Source organism: Monomorium pharaonis, chromosome 1, assembly GCF_013373865.1.
Source record: "Monomorium pharaonis isolate MP-MQ-018 chromosome 1, ASM1337386v2, whole genome shotgun sequence".
Lineage (NCBI taxonomy): Eukaryota > Metazoa > Arthropoda > Insecta > Hymenoptera > Formicidae > Monomorium > Monomorium pharaonis.
In genome coordinates, this window is record NC_050467.1 from 17,180,339 (window position 1) to 17,203,114 (window position 22,776).

General features: G+C 34.1%; 1 protein-coding gene across 3 annotated transcripts in view; it reads right to left on the bottom strand.

Moving 5' to 3' along the window:
- The window catches only part of LOC105832775 (complexin), a 174,850-nt gene that overhangs the window by 107,513 nt on the left and 44,561 nt on the right, over positions 1–22,776 (bottom strand). For all 3 annotated transcript variants that reach the window (XM_036284678.1, XM_036284675.1, XM_036284681.1), the window contains one exon: positions 16,354–16,454. In XM_036284678.1, coding sequence (XP_036140571.1) covers positions 16,354–16,408 — 55 coding nt within the window. In that variant the 5' untranslated portion in view covers positions 16,409–16,454. The remainder of the gene's footprint in view (positions 1–16,353; positions 16,455–22,776) is intronic.

Genomic DNA, 22,776 nt, shown 5'->3' on the forward strand with positions numbered 1-22,776 from the left:
ATAGTAATGTTTGCGAATCTCAAGAGTGCTATCCCGTATATATACATATATAAAGCGTGGCAATTATTTCAATTAGAAGGGACATAGTGTCAGGGTGATGCAGGACGCCAATTCTGTGAAAATATCTTCGTCGGGCGACTTCGTAATTAGTAGCGGCGCGCAATGCATGCTCGCGAGTAACATAGAGTAATTCTGGTCGCGATGTGTCCTCCTGTGGTTGCGACTTGATTACGGCATTGTGTTTTTGTTACACAATGATAAAGACTCGCGCTCTTTCTTTAGTCGTGCATGTTTTAATCCAGAGGTAAAAGATAAGCAAAAAAGAACATGTTGAGCATTCATAGTAATGAAATCAGATTAAAGACTTTTAATAAAGTTTATATTTTTTTCTCACAATATTATTTATTCTCAAACATATTTTCAACATTTTTATTTATTATAATTATATAATTTAATTTTTTAATAAAAAAAGATTATAAGTAAAACTTTGTCGTATATTTTAAGCTCACATCGGAACTCATCCATCGTTAAAACTGTAGTTTGCGTCAGATTTTAAGATAGAATTTCTATCTAAGGTAAGTCGGCGGAGATGCCAGTTGGTGGAAGAAGCTGTGTTAATTATAGTTTATTCATAAATCAGAAGTTAGCTATTCTAATATAAGCGTTACAGAGCTATAGAAAATTATGTATAATATATAATATATAAAAAAAGGAATTCCAATACTAATAAAGATCAGGAAGGATTTGTAAAACAAAAAGAAAAGTTGTAAAACTTTTTTGCGCGCTCGCGCACATATAAAATATAAGTAAGTTATTTCAGAAAAAGTCAAAATGTTATCTTTCTCCAATTTATTATTAGTTAATTTTATTTGATATGTCGCTTTCAAGTCTATGTGTTTAATACATATATAGTATGTATATTCTGATCCTTCAAATGTTGTTCATATTACGTTGTGTATAAGATTATGTAAATAAAATTCAATTCTATCATGAATTTCAATACAGATTGTCTAAAGCTTAAAAAGTGAAATCTTCAAGATTTCCATAACTGTTTTCTGGCTCTTTTCTCAAAGACAAGTTACTTTGTATCTTAATATAAAGTGCACTCGCGCAGACTTTATAGACGATATAATGGCGAGCAATTGTTACATTGAAAAACGAGAAACGGAGAGCAGGAAAGTTTGCAAAATATAAACGAACTGACGGAAATGGAAAAGTTGCAGAAATTCGATGGAAGCTGAACCCTCGCACGAAGTTGTTGCCGGCAATCCATAATACAGGATAATAGAGGCTATTGTTTCTCGCAGTGAAGGAACTTTTTTGAAATATTGAAACATTCAAGGGACGTTAGGAAACAGCCTGGGCGAGGAATAAAGGCGCGGCCTCGCGATCCTTCGCATTATTAATGTTACAAATGGCCAAAAGGTCAGGTAAGACGCGCAGCTTCGATTTCGCGTGTTCGCCAAATATAATGAAATAATAAAGGGCATCGCAGCAAAGCACAACAAGCGGAATTTCATATTGCCAGGGCATGTAACATCGCACTAATGCAAATCCTTACGGTTCTTTATGGATCCAAGAGAAAAGTAGATTAATGTGTTGCGCGAATAAAAACATGAAGGAACAACATTCAAGTAATCGAGGATTAAAAATGTCTCGTAAAATACCTATAAATAAGCTATTCTTCTTGCTCAGTTTCAGCGTAATATATAGCGCCATTTATTTAAGTCTTACCGTAAACCAATACGGTTACAGTTGTTTCTACAGTGCGGCTCTGTTGTTCATTTAAACGCGGCAGATTATAGAAGATTAATAAAAAAAAAAGGTAAAAAAAAAATAACGATTATTACGGTATAATTTTTACGCCACGCGTTTAATAACGGCAATAAAAGCGCCAGTCAGCGGCGCTAATGGCGTCGAGAGAAGCCGTTAAAATCTCATCATGTATATGCGACAGTCTTTTTCGCTTTTTCCAACATTTACCTGTCACTAGTAAAAGCATAAAACCGACGTTCGACACGTGCCTTAATCTTTCCATCCGCATTCTCATCCGTTCTGGATAAATAACAAACGAAATCGATATCTCTTTCTTTTCCCTTTTATTCTTTTCTGATTTTTTTTTATCTTTTTGTGAACGATAAACGCGCGATAAATATTAAGCAAATTATTTTGCACATCTCGTAAAACCTTTTATGCAGACTGTAAATTAATAAGTATTAAATAGTCTAGAAGCATATTCCTACGAATCAAATATTAAATATTTAAGAAATATTTAAAAGTTAGAAATATAAAAAAAATTATACGAACGAACGGAGGGAAAACACTTTTTGTAAAAAAGAATTTTATTTTGAAACAGTATATTCAGAGAAAAAAAAAACCATACCAACAACTAAACATTTGAGAACAAATAGCGTCTCGACTATATATTATAAAATTGTAATAAAAACAATAAATAAGAGTTAGAATCGACTAAGAAAATATAACAACCACTCGTTGAATATAACTACAGAAGAATAGTAACACGGATGGAGACGATGGAAAAATTCGACCAAGATTAAAACTCGGGATCCCTCTCCTGGTACTTAAAATGCTACACCATGACTACTTCATTGCTCTCGTGATTATTCTAGTCGCAAATAATCAACCTTATATATCTGCCCTATATACCTGCACAAAACAGTCTCGACGAAAAATATATTATTGATGCTAAAAAATGTGTTGCAGTAAATAACTAAGTATAGCATTATATTTCATTAAAAAATAATTATTTAAATTATAAAAATATACATGTCTTGTTTGCATAAAGTCTATATAACTATGTTATGTTGCTATTTCATTATCAATTAATAGTGCACATAAATAGTTCCACTGACTATACTTTTTTTAGTATTTGATAATACTTTAATTCTTATTATTATAAAATTAGTAGCAGATACGTCTTCTCTCAGCGTAGAGTATTTTAAAAATAAAGCAATAAAAAAAATACTGAGCAAAAATATTTTAGTAAAAAATTGCACGAAGGAGAAAATAATGGTATATAAAATCAATTTTCGAAAAAAATTGCTTTTTCGAGATTAACTAAAAGTTCCACTTTTGGAATTACATAATTTCTTTACGTAACACGACATTGTCCACTTGTTTTGTATAAAAACATTTAAAAAGAGCTATCAAAAAATCAATACAGTTCACGAGATATTTTATACTATATTCTGATATATTGAAAAAAAAAATCAATTGTTTTATTTTCAAGATATCCCTCTGTTTTATAATAGATTATAATCTCTCCATTTTAGAAACTAAGTATTTCTAAACCCATGTCCGCATAAACTTTTTTAATGTTTGATCGATGGGAATACGTCCTTAGAATATTCGACACTTGTTTGCATATTTACATCGTGTATGATATCACATTATTTCATACATTGCAAGCCGTTGTCGACGGAGCTTGGTAAACTGACGACGCTCGACATGACAAACGTGAAAGATAAAAATTCTAGGTCGGAACTGCGGAAAGTAGTCGACAAAAGGCTCATCCTATCGAGGATCCTCTCGTAAAAAAAATTGAGGTACGTAAGCGTAGTCGGGGATTGTTCCTGGCCGAAGACGGATGTCTCTGGAAGGACCAGAAGCAATTTGCGAGATAGCGATTCAAGATAGGCGCGGTTCTTAGCCGGTTCCTTTTTCTTTCTTTTTTTTTCGACTTTCTGCTCCTCTCATCCACTTGCGCCGCCATCGTTCGAGAAACGGCTTTTCTAATTCGTTCGACGAGCGGTTGCAGCCGCGGTGGCGACGGTGAGATTCTATTCCATGCTGCAATTCAAACTTAATAAAGCGTCATGCACATCAGCTGACATTTTTCCGAGTGGCGGAAGACGTCGAAAGGGGGCAAAATGGCGGAATTGAATGCGTTGAATGCTCATTTAACGGGATCGCTGGTGCATTTCGAGTCACCAGTGGGAGGGCAGGAGGGAGAGGGACCTATCGTCATCCACAACCACTATCGTCTCGTGGAATCCTTAATATAGCACGCGCACGGATAAGAAGAGGAGGGTGGAGAAAATGGCCAGGAAAGGCTGAGAATGGCACGCGGGGGGGAGCTTCGTTTAGAGCTGAAAATTGCGCGCCAGCAATGCCGAAGTGTGAGAAATGCCACGTCGGGAATCGAGATAATGGCCCCGCGGCCGTGATGCCTTAATATCGCGACGCGCTGAAAATGATTAATTATTTTCAAATTGATTGAATATCGCAAGTAGGGGAGGCCTCGTTAATTCGTGAATTTATGTGGCACGTTGGCCCATGAAATTACGCTCACTAACAAATTAAATTTTTGGATGAAGGAGACATATAATTTATAGATCGTTAGTAGATTGAACTACGTGGCTATGTCAGATATTTTATTAACAATCTTGTTTAAAACAAGAAACTTGCGTAATAAAAGATATCAAGAAAGTAATATTTTATACACAAGGAGAAACAGAATTTGGTAATCAAGGTTTGGAAAAATAATTTCAATTAAACGGTTATTAAATATATTACTAAATATATAGTTATGTTAACTAAAATTTAATTAAAAATATTTTACGAAATACTTAATAAACATCGTCTAAGCCTGTGATTATTATTATCGGAACGCTTTTTTCAGTGTATGTTTCATTTGTTACTGCATTACGGATAAAAAATTTCGGAAAAACACAATAGGAATTTTTAAATAAAAATATATATGTGCAACTTAATACATATGTATATTTTACATCTTGTTAGATACTCGGTTTAAGGACAATAAATTCATTAATCACACGATTAGGGCGCACCCGAGCTGGAAATTCGGATCATACATACAGGATCTCGTAGGTTCACGCCGCTGACCCATCGGGGTCAAAAGGAACTTCCGGTTGACTTGTCAAGTAAACCAGTGCGGTATGCGGCTGTGGCCTAAAGCAGTTTATGCATCGATTAAGTCCTTAGACCCTTTGAATGTCGTTCGCGTGTATAAAAACTCACTGCGTTGCAAATTATTTTATTATTTTATTTGCAAAATATGTAAATCTTGATTTTTTAAGGGAAATTTTGAAAGAGATGTAAATTATACTAATCAAATGTACAAAATTAAATAAAATGCAAATTTAAATCGAAAATTGCGCACTTTTAATCATATTAAATTATTTTAATAATTTATGAGTATACTTTTACCAGCTTTTTATTTGTGTGCGAAAAAACTACGTGATAAATGAAGCGGGATTTTTGCGAGAACACACAAAAAGGTTTGTTTTAACTGTTCATACAATTTTCATGTACACCAAAGCATTTTAAAAAGTAATGTAACGTTATATATCAGTTGTTCAACGTCATGAAACGCGATGTTTAAAATTTTAACTTAAACTTTTATTTTTTTAGAAAATACACAGTGAATCGGTTTGAAATTTTAATGTAATATGAGTTCTCCACTTTAAAAGATACTATTCTATATAATTTTTTTAACAGATTGACACATTTTGATTGTTTGATCGTAGATCCTCAACTGTGCGTTGACAAAAGAATACACGTCTTAAGTATTATAGAATTTCACTTAAATATTACTTAAATATTTAAGTGCATCGTTCACTGCACTCGGCTGTACGTGTCGTCTAAATTTCGTATTTTATTGCTCTCACGCCTGCAATTATATCATGCCATGCAAATGATCTGACCGAATTAGTGGCATCCAATTAATTAATACTACCTAGCCGCACCGGAACGATCGATCGACTCGCCATCGCTGTCACGCAGAGTGATCGCTGCTACTGCAATTAGCATAATCGCGGCGGCGGTCATGATGGTATCGTCCAATATTTTCGTTTACCGACGATCCGACAGCTGTCTCCCCATGTTTCCATTGTACTGGCTGTTTGAAGGATGATTAACTCAAGTAGACACTAATATAAGTGAGCATTTTTTTAATATTCATGTGAAATCAAAATAAAAGTCATTTTTAGTAAAAAAAAAGAGAGAAATTTCTCTTAAAATTTCCTCTCAAATTTATGGTAATTGTAGGATAACGTGAACTTCGAGGAATTTTACTACAGTTTTAATAAAATTTGGTTAAATTATTTAATTTAATCGAACTATTTTGCGGTATCTAAAATAGTTTGATTAAATTTACTATTCTGCAGTATCTAAAATAGTTTGATGAAATTTATTTAAATTTTACTAAATTTTATTAAAATTATAGAGGAAAATTACGGTCGCTAATACCCGATATATTCCTTTGTTTTTAAATCATATTTCCAAAATTTCTTAAAAAAAAGAACAAAAACTTAAAAAACCTAAAATAATATTTTAAAAACATAAATATGTTTTTATCAGACAATTTAGTTTTTCGTAAGAGCAACAAAAATGAGTATTTGAAAAAATCAGTTCTAAAACCGACATAGAGTAGGCAGCACGATGTTACTTTTTCCTTTTATTTTTCTTTTATATAAATCATCTGTACAGAATGTTTACAAGTTAATGTATATGGAAATCCTAGAAGTTTTTCATTATTTGATGTAAAATATTTTCCGTTGATTTATACAAGTACCTTATGCTGACGCATAACAATGTATAAAGATTAGATTAGGTCACTAACTATTTAGACTTAATAAATTAAATCTAATCTTTATTGTATCCTATATAATTTTTACACTTTTTCATAGTTTGTTTTAAGAGAAAAACAGTTATAAATAACAGTTTTTAAAAAATACTACAAATATGATCTGATATTATCAAGAAAAAAATTGCTGTTGTTTAAATTATGAAATTGTAGGAAAAATTATGCAAATTTTACTCTTGAAAAATTCGTTTTTAATAAATAAAAGAAAATCTCATGAATCTATGAGCTTCTACTTCTTTAATTATTTAAGTAGATCACCGAATTAATAAAATATAATGTTTAGTTTCCGAGATGTAAAAGGATGTCGTTTCAAATAATCTCTGTCGATATTGACAACCTTTCTCCAGTAAAATTCTTCGAAATCTATGTTATTCCACGACAATCGTGATTTTGAGGGAGATTTTGAGAAATTCTAAGAAAAAGATTCTCTCCGCGTACTTTCTTCTTCTCTGTTTTTTTTTTGAGATCCTTTTTTAAACTATCAAATTCTTTTTCTGTACCTCCAAATTTTACTAGGTTATTATCGTTGACTAACGAGTTATATTAATTAACTAAAGTTCGTCCAAAATTCTGGCGTTCCGTTATCCTGGTATTAGTTATCTCTCCGATGGTCGCGCGGCAAACTCACGGGATCAATGGCGTTCGATCGGGGAAAATCCTGCAGCGGAGACCACCTCCGTAAACTTTCTCACCAGAGACTCTCCTCCTCGACTTTGATATTCTTGTCTTCATTCGCTTTCGTAGTCGTCGATTTGCCCCTCTTTTGTTTTTTTTTCTTTTATTCCTTACCCCCGGAGTACGGAGCTTTATCTAGAAAGTCTCGCGAACCTTCCAGCCCGCGGTGAAAAGGGAGAAATGACAAGAAACTAAGTTGCAACCGACATTTAGCATATATTTGAGAAGTATCAAACAGAGAAATGATTCTTACGTAAACAGAGGCTTTAAGTACAATTTGCAAGTAGATCGCGGGGAAAATTATTCTCGCTTATAGTCGGGAATAACAGGCGCTCTGAAAATGATTCATCCGCTTAAACTTTCAAAGTTGAAATATGAACAAATACAGTTCGAATTGAACGAGAACGAACGAGATTAGAGTTCGGTGGGAACATTTGCAAACACGATTACATTTCGGTGAAATCTCGGCTGGGTTAAACTGCCAATACGTCATCATTACGATCCATTTTGCTACAACAAAATGGAACTTCTTACATTCTTCTCGGAATCGCCGGGCCAGCACTGTCCTTTTTTAGATTATTCAGACAAGAGGTCTCAGGGTGTACGGGCTGTCCCTGAATTCTACCCGCTATAGGCGATCCTAAAATAAATTGCCTCGTTTCAGGCCGCGCCATGATACTGCCGTGCCATAAAGACGACTCGAAATCTCTTTACATATGTCTCACTCAGAACTGTCGGAAGTAATATATAATAACGTTTTCTATAAAATACACACTCTTGCGCGCAGTTAGATGGATGTATCCGAGACAGCTTCGAAAGATTGTGCATGGTGCTTATTACAGAAGCTTTTGATAATTCATTTCTCACGTAACATTGGATGAGATGTCCTTCAGTTTATTCAGATAGAACCTATTATTTTTATCGTTTACTAACTTCAAACCTAAAGTAATGCTTTCCGCGCGATAAAAGTTGGGGAAAGAATTTTCATTACTTTAGATTAAAAATAGTTGAAATAATATGTAACGTAATACAGAAATACAGATGCAAAGTGCAGAAGTAAAAGAGAATGAGAGGAGACGCGTCATCGGTGAATGGAGAAAAAAAAAGGAGAAAAAGTTGATTAAATTTCCTATCATATTCCTTACATTTCTTTCCTTGTCCGCGTTTTTACTACGCTTATGAAACTAACCCGTCCCTTCTAATGGAATTATGTAAAAGGTGGAGGAAAATACTCGTCGCATCGCGACAGTAACTAGCTACATCGTTGAACGAGCTATCGCACCGTAAAAAAAAAGGTATATTACTGCAAAACTCTTTATTGTGACAATCCGTGATAATATTTCCGTGAAGAAATGTGAATCATCACGAAATCGATACCGCAGGAATTTGTTTTTCCCTTGTTGTAATAAATATTTATCTCTCTATCTGTTTACGTTCTGATTACCGTATTTTTACTACTTTTACCATAGTAGAAATACTGTAATTAGAAACGTACAAAACTTTTCCAATTATTGCCAGTATCCCAATTACTGTCGCTTTTTTAAATTGTTAGAATAAAAAATATACGGAAAGAACGGTTTTGATAAAGTATCTAAAAATTTAGCTGCGTACAGGTCTGGAAATAGTTTTATTAAACCATCAAAATAATTATGCTGGATGCTCAAAATGAATGCTAGAATGTCAAAACTTTGCTCATTATGTTTAAACATTCTCTATTATTATTTTAATGGTCCAACACAATTATTTTCAGATTTGTATCCAGTTAAATTTTTAGATACTTCAGCAAAAACTTCTCTCTTCCATATATGAGAACGATGTATTTATAATTAAATTAAATGTTTCAACTGAAATTATTATACAAACATAAATAAATGCATGACAGTATTAAGTACGTGGCCAGTAAATAGGGAGGCAAATATTATATAGATATGCACAATTAATATGTGGAAAATTCCTAGAAACTTTTCGCTCTAATGTAAAACGTTTTTGTAAAATACAAATATTTCATGTTGTTCCGCAAGATGCAATATGTAGGGCAATAATATATAAAGATTAAATTAGGTTATTTTAATTAAGATTAATTTAATGGCTAAATCCCATAATGCTACGCCTTTTATCACATTCTACATATTTTTTACTATTATATTTTACAGTCTGTCTTAGCGACAGATATGCCGATTTACGCTGCAGGCAGATTTTATGTTTAAAATAGTGTGACTGAGAAGATTAAAAAAGAGAAATATATAAATATAACAATTTTAGAACGTTACAAATACGTAAAATGTTATTAATATGTTTAATATTGTTTAAATTATGCGACATGCAACAGAGAGACGTGTAAATTTTAGTCTCGCTTTTGAAGTATTTGTTTTTTTGCAGATTTTATTAAATAAGTAACAAATATACAAACTACAAGTTATTATACTTTTACTTTTATAATTATTTAAGTAGATATACAAATTTTACCAGTATTAATATAGTACAATATAATTTTGGGGAAATAAAAGGGTATTACTTTTTAAAAAAACCTATGTCAATATTAGCGACTTTTCTGTAATAATAATTTTATTGTAACAAAATGTTTAATAAGACAATTAAATATAGAACCAAGAGATAAAAGCGAGTCGGAAAACTGTTTAATTATTTAAATATAATGAAGGAGAAAAAAAATATTGAACCGTTCTACTAATCATTATTATCCTGAATATCTTTACATGTAGTTACCCTACATGTTGCATTTTGCGGAACAACATCAGGTATTTGTGTAAATTGACAAAAACATATTATACATCGAAGCGAAAGGTTTCTAGGAATCCTCATGTATATTAATTTGTAAACATTTTGTGCAAATGGTTCACGTGAAAGAAAAAGAAGCGGAAAAACATTACTGCCTACTACGTAGATTTTGTGGCACATTTTGTCAGACTTTTTTTTGCTCTTACATTTTTGCTCTTACAAAAAATTTAATTATGACAAAATTCAAAACCAATATTATAAAAAAGGCTGTTATCTGAGAGAAGGCATCTTCTAGTTTATATTTATGTTCCTACAGTCTTATTTTTAGTTTTCGTTTGAGAAGTGTAATCCAAACACCAAGTGTCGGTATTGGCAATCTGACTCTATTATTTAGTTAACTGAAACGTACGTCTTCCTCCGCCCAACTCCCTATTCGAACAACCGTCCCTATCTCATATTTTTACCCAGTATGAATTTTCCTCGTAGCGTAAAGCGACTCGCGTATTATCTGGACATTCTCATCTGGTTTTCTAAATAACGGTTTTGTGCCCACGTGACCATTCACGCCGCGAGCCGTGGCCGATGGCCGTGGTGAGAGTGGTTGCAAACTGTTTCGAACTATCGACAGAAGTTTCCGCCTACCAGACGGGATTTAATTAAATATCGCTAAACGTAGCGGCCGTGTGTAATGCAGAATCGCTATAAATCGACTCGCATAGAAATACACGGTAACTCGGTCGCGGCAACGGCGGCGAAAATTTCAATACCCGTGCGGAAAAAGCAGTGCGTTTCAGATGGAACTTCCGCGTAATGTAACGTCCGATAAAAAGTTTGCAATATGAAAAATTCCATCTCATCGTATTTTTAGCATTGGCAATCGATGTTTTTAATTCTGACGGCTAAATCATTCAGAGGAATAAGTTAATAGAATATGTCTCGGAAATGACGCGACTTTTATTACAGATCGGTTTAAAAAATATATGTACCAATAATTGGATGTAACAAAAATTTCTCACTTAAGCGGCTGAAAATTATGGAATCTCATGTCACTCCTCAGAGTAAAATTTTCTATTCCCTTTATCCCTTATTCGACGTAACAGAATTATTTCTTGTAAAATCCTCCTGTAAGGTTTTTAACGAGCCAAAACTGGAACGATCGATTGGCGGTACGTCCAACCACAAAAACGCAAGCACGAAATATATCGAGCTTTTTTGCTCGTTTCTCCGACAGATTGCGCCGCCATACGTTCCTCGTTTTCGTTCCCCTATCATATGACAAATCGTTAGTCGAATATTACCAAGCGAGAGTTCAATTAAAGAAACGCTGTCGGATAGTGCAGAATACCGATTGTTCGTTAATAATTCGAATAGAATTTTTCTTTATCATCAACATTAAATAATATTGCAGCAAAAATGTGTAAAATTTATCTGCCATATAAAACAGATATATTGAAAGCAATATACTTTCTTTCATTTAATCAAATTTTATCAAATTAAATGACAAATCTTTAAACGTTTATTCATTTAATCGACGACAGCGCGTTTGCTCCCGCATTTTATCAATAATATTTTACATTTAACAAATAATTTGCAAATGCAAGAACGTCAAATATTTAATTACTAAATTGACCTATATCATATTGATATTTTACTAAAAATTCTGATGTTATTGTGGAAAATATTATGATATAAATTATTTTATGTCAGTTCAATCATTCCAACAATTTTCCAATTTTAAATATCTCGAAAAATAAGCCTTAAATTCCAATTAAAATGAGGTCTTTAAAGTTTATAAAATTAGGTTTATAAATGTTCAAAAAAGCAAGATAATAACTAAAACTAATAATAAAAAAGTTAAAAATTAAATTTAAAAAATGTTGAAAAAGTTAAATAATAACAATTTTTTAATAATTTTTTGTAAAAAGGCGATCTTGTAAATACTTATTAGTAATGTTATTAAATTGACTATTAATTTAATATTATGCTATTACTATTCTGCTTCAATTAAAAAATTGCGTTTCAAGACCAAAAATAGTGATTCACAGTTTAAGAGAAAATAATTATAAAATATATATAAAATCACGTAAGAAATATTATTTCAGCACATATGATCTCGCTGTGATCGTTTCTCGAGCTTTTAGTTGTGTTATACTTATACACATGCAAGTCTTATTCCAATTATTGTTTCAAATAATAGAGTTAAAAAGTTAATAATTTTCAGTTTAATTTAGTTAATTTTAAATGTGTTAACTTTTTATGTATATTATAATCGTTTTGTTATCTAGAATAATCTAAGCAATTACAACATTCTAATTTAAAATATAAATACTGCTTTTTAAAATTAACTTTGATCTTACTTTAACTTTAATGCTATTTTTAACTAAGTTAGTTTTTGTTCGTGTAATTTTTCACTTAGCTAAAATAATTTTAGGATCCATTAATAACTTAACTTTAACTTAATTTAGTTAGAAAAATTATGTATTATCTCATCCTGCAAAAAGTACATTTTTAAGTTTTGTGTGTGTGGAAGAGACGCCTAGTGGATGTTCGTTTTAAAAGCCAGGCATATTTATTTCGATCAAATGAGCAACTTAGAAGTTCTGCAGTAATTTCACCAATAACTCTTAGCGAAATCTCTCGATACAATCGATGCTGCCGGGAGTAATTGCATCACCGTTATATCGCGCGCTAGGAAATCGTTAACGACGAGCGAAAGTTCCACAATTAAGGTATCCTGCCTCGTGCGAACGTGCGGCTTCATTACGCTAATTATCTCAGGTAACTGCGTAATTGTATTTGGGACATAAATTACGATCTCTGTATGCTGCGCGCGGTCGAAATTGTCCGGAAAATTTCTGCCGAATTGCTATGCTACGACGTGACGACTTCTATACGTGTTCCTCGAGATCTGCCTTCCCGATCTCGATTTTCGACGTAATCCGCATTATTTTCCGAAAATGAATGTCAGCATCAGGAGACGAGCTACGCTATTACGATGATTCGTCGAAATGCCTATCCCCTCGAATAAATCACGAAGCTCATAATTAATTGGGGCGATTGTCTGTCACGTCGCGATATCGGATAGTCCAGCGTATCGATTGAATGGTTAATGTTCATAATAAACACCGTCATTAATTCAAATACGTTACTTGCTAAAGTCCGATAATACACATCGTTATCGGATCTAATACCTAATGTTGAGGGACAAAAAGCTGTGGCCGGTTAATCGAGAACGAGAACAATTGTGTGAAAAAGCGTTATTTGTTTAACTTTATCCTATACTTTTATTGAGAAATCTCACGAATCATCTCTCCTTCGTTTCGGCATTCCGACTCGACCGTAGTTAGGTTTCGGTACTACAGGTCGCGGTCGATCGATTAGCGGGATTTCAATTAACCTCCGTAGGCAATGAAAAAGCTAGCCGGAGCTTCAGAGAGTAAAGGACAGGGTCGGGGAAGAGAAGGGGAAATTCGCGCGACCCAAACTTCTAAATGTGGCTCGGTTTGCAAAACCGTCCGTGGCCTTTCATTGAAACCCGGCTGCTGCAATTGAGGTCTGGGTTGTCGATTCTTCCTTCCCACTCTTATCCGCCCTAATTTCCCTCTCCGCTTTTAATCACAGTCGCGTTTGTTTACGATTCGTCTAAATTCTTGTATTTCAGCTTAACATATACATATATATATATATATATATAAACGTACATGTAATTCCTATGTATATGTAGAGGGGAGAGTTGATAAATACGTACTCCCAAATCACGTACCTTTTTAATATTTTACATTTTTACGTAACTCATAAGTCTTAGGAGGTCCTTGCGAGCTTTTCTATTTTGAATGCTTATAAAAGAAGGCCTTCTGATATAAAATAAGTGAAAAATAAATAATATAGACAAAAATATAACAGATCACATCTTGTTTTGTACTTGTTAACAAAACTTTAAAAAATAAGCCAAAACTGATGTTAATTTTTCATCATTTTATGTAGCTGATTTTATAGATTTTATAGATTTTATAGAATTAGATAATCGTTCAAATTTATTCTGAATTTTGATATTTTTCACAAAAGAAGATTTATATTAAAGAATATTTTACATTTATTGTATATACATTTTACAATTATTACAAAGACTAAATCGATATTTTAATTAAATGTATCAAGTTTGCTAAATTGTACCGTATAATTTTTATCATAATAAACGATATAAAAAGATTAATAAGTAATAATACTAAAACTAATATGATATCGATATGAATAAAAATATATCATTTGCAAAAAAATTCAAGCCAGATTTATTTCTTACCTTTTTATTATTTATTAATGATTAATTATTTAATCTTTTTTTATAAATTACTAATAAGAAAAATTATTATAATTAATAACTGCTTACATTTTTAATTAATGCATTTGATATTTTTAAAGATAATTTAAAGGACCCCATACGATTTAAGCGATTGGCTCCCCGAATATATTTTGAAGCAACAATGTTGCAAAAAGATTTATAATAAATTAATTTGTTGTTGAAAGGTTAAATTTTGTAATAACTGAAATATCATGCTATAATTTCCAACATTGATTTATATAGAAATCAGTCTTACCTCTAAAATACAATGAAAAATAACACAAGTAATACGCATATAGCATTTCTCCTATATATTTATTTATAAATAGATATAAATATATGTTCCCAACACACTTGGTTAAAATCTTCTATCAAAATTTCATATCGTTTGTCTATTTTGTTAAGCGTTTTAAGGAAAAGCGAGAGAAAGTTTTTCCCGGAACACATATAAGATAAAAGGGGGAACGAAGTTTACTGTCCTATGTCCCATGTCCATCTATTCTATTTTGTAAAACTCCACTCTCCTCCCCCGTCCCATCTCTCAAATGGGCGAAGAATTCAAAGTAGATGTCGAGTTCGCGATTTGTGAGGAAGGCACCCATTTCCTCCGCTTACCCCATTATGGATTCCCCGCGACACGCTTCCCCGCTTCGTCGCACACGAAAGCTGAAACTTTCGCTTAATGACAGAAGTTTTATTGCCGGCCATCGTTCAATCCGCCGACATCCTAGAAACGAACGAACGAACGTGGCGTCGCGATTCGTCTCGCGGGTACGTCTCTCTATCATTCCCACCCAACTTCTAGCCGCGATTTGCGGTCGGAATTTGGAAACGTCAGTTTTTTTATATTAATGCGAAAAGTAATCGCCGACCGACGATTAATATACGGCAACAACTCGCGAAGGATCCGGACTCTCTGTTTTGTGGCCGTGGCCGCGGAACAGATTTGCAGATTGTTGTTCGTCACATGCACGGAGGGAGAGACAATATTCGCATCGAGTATCCCCGCAGCGTGTATTATATTCCATATTGCGGTCAACATTTTGCGTCGCTCGTGCTCTTGCATACTTGATTTCTGAAAGTGGCACTCCGCACATTTTCCAAAGCTCCCCGGCAATTAAATGACGCGTTCGTTGAAAACGCTCTAAGCGTTTTCTAACGGGGTAGGAAATTACCCGTATGGGGGAATTTCCGAAACGTAATAGCTCCAACACAACGATAAACACGAACGTACGTGGATTCCGTACCCGTGTAGCTACACCGACCGAGGGCGAAGTCTACGCGCGCATGCAAAGATAGTGCAATTTTACTGCAGATGCTCGCGGGCCGTAATAGCTGCAGGGACTGCCACGGGTAGTTGCGCGTTGATCCATCCGGTTTTACGATAATTGCATAAGCAAAACGTGCTGATACACGACGTGCCGGGCATAATGCGCTCAACACTTCTACCTTTTAAAGAATTTGGACCACTCGGTCACCCCATATCCCCGTTTTAAGGGGATGGTCTCATTCAGAGTAGATAAAAAATAAGTTCTAGTCGTTTTAACATCTGAATTGTCTTATCTTTTCTCCCCTCCCCCCGAGAAAGGTAAATGATACTTTATGTCAAAATAATCGAGTGGCGTAACGTTTTTTTTTTCCGCCCGGAGTCTATCCAAGATGGCGGCAAACAAATTTGCAGCGAGTCACGTCTCGCTGAAACTGGCGTGGATAGAAAGGAATTCCGAGGAGTCTTTAAAGCGTTTCCTTTTACAGTTACGATTGAATTTTATCGTGGAAGCGGCGTTCGTGATCGCGATAAAACGTTTAGCCCGAGATATTCGCATTTCCGGATTTTTACAGACACATTGAAGATTACGGTTTATTTTTCTCGTTAGAGATATTTAGATTGAATATGATCACGTAACATAAGATATAAAAAATGTCACGAGATAATCTGAACCACGGAGATAAAACATCGTTCAAAATCACTTACCTTTAACCGCATTGAGCTTATTCCCGACCATCTGCTTCGCCACAAACGCAGCCATTTTGTTACTTTGTGGTTTTTCACGCCGCTATCAAAGTCACAGAAACCTGTAAACAAAAATTAGCTCAAGCTAATTATTTCATGCCTTTCATCTTTTGATTGAAATATTTTGCATATTTTCACACGTCAACCGTTTGTATTAATTAATTATTGATTTCTTTAGTTACTTTTTTATTATTTCATATCTTTCTTCTCCTTATATTCGATAAAACGCTAATATTTATTTTTATTGAGCAATTGGATTTATCTATCGTAAAAGCGATATCTTTATAGAGTGATGAAACTCCTTGTTTCATAGATACGTTTCTGACTGTAATTTTCTTTTATGGTTGCATACAAAATAGTTTGTCGTAAAGTTTTATGTGAAGCTGTTATTTTAATTACTGCTTATTATTGAATTTTCTTCCAGAGTAAATTGTATACATTTTTTCTGTTTTAATTGGATTATTTTTAATCTTTTGCTTATGACTTTTATCTCACTTATTTAGTTCTTCCATTTAATCCTTTATGAATAATATTTCTTTTAATAAACTCTTTAATTTATCAGTTTCTTTAATTTATTAGCAATGTACCAGTCGAGAATTTTTCTCTTTAAAATTTCTCTCATAAATAATTTATTTCACTTAATATCTAAATAAATAAGATTGCCATATATTTTCAATTATCTCTATTTATCTTTTATTATGTAAACCTAAATTTTAATTTACATTTTGTTTAAGTGATTTACTAATTACTTGATTTATGTTGTGATGTCCCTTTGCACTTTTTAAAACTGAAATTCGCAGTAATTTATCACTTAAATCATCAAAGTAGTAGTTATGGTTATGAAAAATGTGTAACAACTTTCTCTTATAATACGTGTATATATTTTCTTCCCTAACTTCGTGCTTCAGCGTTGAAATGAAATACGCTTCCCAAGAGATGATGTCGTCCTTGATGTCGCCCGTCGACAAAAAGTATTTTAATCTTATGTCACACTCACACGTCGCGCACAGTATCGGAAGTAGCCTTCCCGTTCCGTTACGTTGGCATTTTGAAATTCAACCGTGCATAAAATAGCTTTGGGTCACAGTAATTAAATCTGCTGTAAATATAGATTGCTGTTTCGATTAAGTTTCTCATAAAGATGCATATGTTGGATGGAAAACAGGAAGCAATTCTCAACTTAATATACATATTATCACAGCCTTGTAATCTTGTACCATAATTACGTAATAGAATTCAATCGCCGATGGGGATAATAGATCGGTCGGACGATGAAAGAAGGGATCAATAGAGAAATATAAGGGGATAGACGAGAGAGAAAGGGGAAGAAAGAAAGCCGGAGCCTGGAGAGAACGACGCCAGTGAAACGGCGTCGAGACGTCTCGGCGCCTGTTTCCCAACCGCCGACCTCCGTGATTTTCCAACAACACGCGACAATGTATGCCCCAGCAATGAGTGACAGAGGGTTGCTATCCACGTACACGTACCCCTTTTTCATATTTAGTATCATCACGCTCATATGACGTAACGCGTTCCCGCTTTTTGTATGAGAAATTTTTTCTCGATCAGCAGTTTATACTATAAAGCATATTATTTTGCAAATCTCATGTTATAATTACAATTTATTAATTGAAGGTATACTAATCTATATAGATATATAGATATACAGAATATTATATAAATATTGCAATAATACTACAATCTACTGGAAATATCACGTATTATGTTACAGTAAACTATTACAGTCACACTGTTACAATGAAACTGTAATATACTTGAATATAAGAATATTATAAAATAATGAAATTTCTCGCAATATTACATAGATATTATAATAATATTCATACTATCTCAATATCTTGTTATTGTAATATTGTTATTAAAAAATATTATTGTGACATTGTTGTCTCATACTACGTGTTATATAAAAAATAACGTTTAATATAAATTTTCTTATCCGCGTAGTTAATTATTAAGATAAACGCGAGCATTATATAGATGTATAGAAACTTAAAAGAGCAAATATATATAATTGATCAAAATAAAGTTTTATTTCTGCAAACATGTAAGAGCAAATCAAGAGGCACAGGAGAGCAAGATCTTCATCATACATAAGCTCCGCTAGGTAATTTCGTCCTGCACGTCGTTAAGGGTCAAAGTAGAAGCTCGCTGAAGTACCTCTTAGAGAGAGAGAGAGAGAGAGAGAGAGAGAGAGAGAGAGAGAGAGAGAGAGAAAGAGAGAGAGAGAGAGAGAGAGAGAGAGAGAGAGAGAGAGAGACTGAGGAAAGGGTTACATGTATATCTCTCATCTTACAGTGAGGCGCATGCCTCGTTAGGACAGCGACGACCTGGACGAAGCTCGATTCCTTGCTCTAATCTATTTAATGAAAGCGACAGACAGAATCTTCGATTCCAGTCCAAGTTTCAACTTCATCTTAAATGTAATAAACGCAACAATAGTTACAAATTAATTGACGGATTTTTGTAAATTTACGGAATTTTAGTTTATATTTATATAAAGTTCCTATTAATTTTATTATTGTTTAAATTTTAAATATTTAACTTTCAGCCTTTAATTACTTTCTTGAAAAGTTTTCTCAAAATTGTAACGTGAGAGATCGTTTTAGGGTCTGTGAAATTGTATTTAACATTAATAAAATTATAGAAAATACTTCTTTTACTTAAGATTGAACAAATTTATGTTTATCAAATTTTTAATTATTTTACCGTAAGTGACATAAAAGTGATAAGAAAACGGTATTGTCATTAAAATGTTTATGATTTAGAAAAAATGTCGAATATTGCATTCCTTTTCCGTTACTACCATTACCTCTCCCGTTTTCTCGATTATATAAAAGATAGCTACTAGGAATGCGATTTGTACATGACTGTGGTATCGATAAAATATGCAGACGGCTCAAAGGATTTCATGCTTTAGTGGCTACCAGGAAATGGAGAGTATAATAGGCAACAGGCGCAGTTCTCGTGAATGATGCGGAAAGGGTTGATTGATAGCTAATAAAAACCGACTGGCCCGTGAATATCATGTGCAACGATGAAGAATTTAGAAGTATCTCTGGAAACCGATAGAATAATTCAACGGAAGCGCTTTAAATTAACGCGAAATCACACGCAATGAAGATATGTCTGTTCAGATTAGAGATTTGCTCGTTCATTAAAAATATTTACTATTAACGTTATCACGGTTCCATGAATTCCATAGATTGAAACGTCATTCTATAAGAATTAAAATTCTATCAGTTTAATTTTTCGAGTGGTTTGCCATTTTAATAAAAGTTGAAGCTCACTTCTACAGAGTGAACATTTACTCCTATAGAATAAAAATTAATCTTGTGCAATTGTTTCACTTTACGAGATAATAAAGAACATGTGTCACGGAGATTGATTAAATTTAAAAATTAATTAACTCAGAATTTTAATTATATGTTATATATAACGTTATATATATACCTGAATATTCCGCGGAAAATCTTAGAAAATTTTAGAAATTGCAACATTACTTACAATCCAGAAAGAACTTTAACTCCGATACTCGATTCATCAAGTTGACATTAGGAGCTGATCCGACACGCACAAATACTCGAGTACGATGCTCTATCAAATTACGCCGCATCATCCCGCGTAAGTAAGAAGTCATGTAAAGGGATCATCTGTCAGCGCAATCAATCGATCCATCACTGGGATCTGGGTCGAATTGGGTGGTTGTTAACAGCAAGAAAACTCCACTAAGATATTTTATTCTCCACTGTATTTCTAGGTAATCACGGAATACGCGGCGTTTGTAGACACAACGGTACACAATGCGTGCGAAAACAATTGTTACACCCGCCATATATTAATCTTACTTACTCGCGCAAGGTGCATTTTACACCTCACGTTTTGTTTTACACCACCCCGGTGCTTCTTTTTCATTGTGTTTCGCGGAATACGTGTTTTCTCACAGCGAAATGCCACGACGTTCAATTTGAAGAGTTTAATCACCCCGGGTAAGAGTCTAGACTTTGATTTTTACTAATGGATCAGGTTCGTAGACCGATTAGTTATAGCGACAGTAATTTGCTACATTTAGATATAGAAAATAAATCTTCTACATCTAAAAATATATAAGATAGAAAGGGTTTAATTCTTAAGAAATAAAAAAACCTTTTTTGCGCATTTCAAAAAGTTTTCCTAATTCATAAGGATCAATTTTCTATTAAAAATATCAAGGCGACCACGATAACTCTGGTCTTTCAAAATTGGCCTCCTCACGATCAATGAAAATCGTATTTTCAAAAATGCAAAATTTGCGAAAAAAAACTATTATGATTTTGATTAACTGTAAATTTGTTTAAAAGCAATATTTCAAAACACGGCTACGCGATCTATATACCAACTTTACACGACTCGTGCTATTTTGCTCTTTGTTGAGTCTCATGAATGCAATGTCGCCATAAATGCCGTTTTTTTTTACAATAAAATTTTGAAAATTTCAAAAACTGGAAAAACGACGTTATTTTTTATAAAATTTAAATGCCAAATAAAGAAAAAATAATGTCTTTACTGGAGTAACAACTGCTCTATCTTTTTTCGTTTTTCCACAAAAAAAAATGTGCAAAGTTAGGTTCCGTCTCTACGACAATCATTTCTTTATATAAAATAAGACAAAAGCATAAAATAAAATTACTATAACATTCCGTTGGACATTGCCGCTGCATCCCGATGTAGCATTTCATGTCCTTGAGGACCGAGGAGAACATTGGATGTAGAAAAAAAAAAAGGGTAAGAGAAAAAAACCGGCAAAAAATTTCCAGTTCGCTTATTGAATTTTAAAATAGCCCGAATATTTTATACCCGTGCGAATAAGAGGGATTCTACAATAAAACGAGACTGCGACAGCCTGCGAATGTCGTCTCTCCGAAATACGGACGGCGAGCGCGGGCATTAGCCCAAACTGGCAGCGAGAACAGAATAGAAAAGGGACACGGTTGCATTGTTGAATTTCACGGTACACAGTGCCCGGGAAGCGCATTTCTTATTAACGGCGTTCATCCAGTCACCGGGACGCCGGAATTTCCTCGGCCCGGCACATCCCCCAGCGTGCACCTTACGCGTGCGGCCGACTGCAACGAAAAACCTCGCTTGCGTCATTCGCTGTCGAATTTTCAATTCAGCTCGCCGTCACCGGTGATTTTTCTCCGTGTCCCCCTTTCAGACGTTTCCACCACCTCGCGCAAACACATCTCTGCCACGTTCCCTTTCCCCGCCCGCGAGAGAAATTAAATTTGTCTCAAATCGAAATGCAATCGAATGCCGCGGAAGGCAAAATGGAACGTAACGTAACGGTTTCTTTTATGCAGATATACAACTGGAGGGTTAAATGAATTTCTTTTTTTTTTTTTTCTTTTCCCTTCCCCTCCCCCGGAGATTGTCAATGAAGCCCGGCGAGCCACACGTATTACGTACGCCCGCGCTTTTAATTCACGGGCGTTCGACATGTCGCGACGATTATTGCATAAAAATGAACGGCGCTTAAGCAAGGAATTGAATTATGGGGAGCTCCACTCCGCGTATTAACTCCACTCGCAGTTTCCAAAGTAAATGGATTCGCCGATGCGGGTTAACGCGGCAAACATCGAAAAATCCCGGAAACTGCTGACCATTGCGAAACGAGTGTTCCTCAATTAGCATAAATTTTCAAGCCGAGCGCGGGAGCAAAGAGAAAGGGGGAAGGGGAGAAAGAGAAAGAAAAAAAAAAACAAAGGAGATAATCCAGTTTATGAATAGATAGGAAAGCGATGAACGTGTATGTATACACGAATAACCACGCAGTCTCAAACAACCAGATGTAAATTGTGTGAAATACAGGAGCAATAATAATCCAATTAAGGAATAAGAATCTTTTGATTTGTTAACGCGAAGAAAAGGAGTTTATTTATAATAAACGAGTAAACTAAAGAGATTGAAAAGCCGATTCTTCGGAATGCGATGTACAAGCTTTAAAATAGGATGCACTTTGCTATTTTCTCTCTCTATTTCTCTCTGTCTCTCTTCCTTCTTTCTCGCTATAAATACACATCTTTCTTCTTTACACCTTTCGTCAAGAATAGTTTCCCCGGGCCGATCGTTTTGCTATTGACAATCGCATAAAGTGAAATGTACAGCCAGGAGCTTACGGCCATTTTTATTAGTTTCCGCGTACATGCGCGAATATATCACGTTGCAAATCTATTTCTCCTTTTATCCACACAAAAGCTGTCTGTAAACATTAACAGAACCGTCACTAATATTTGCCGTGAAGATACATGATTTCGTTGCCTCTCCACGTGCCTCGCACAAACGCACACACACACACACACACACACACACAGAGAGAGACACAAA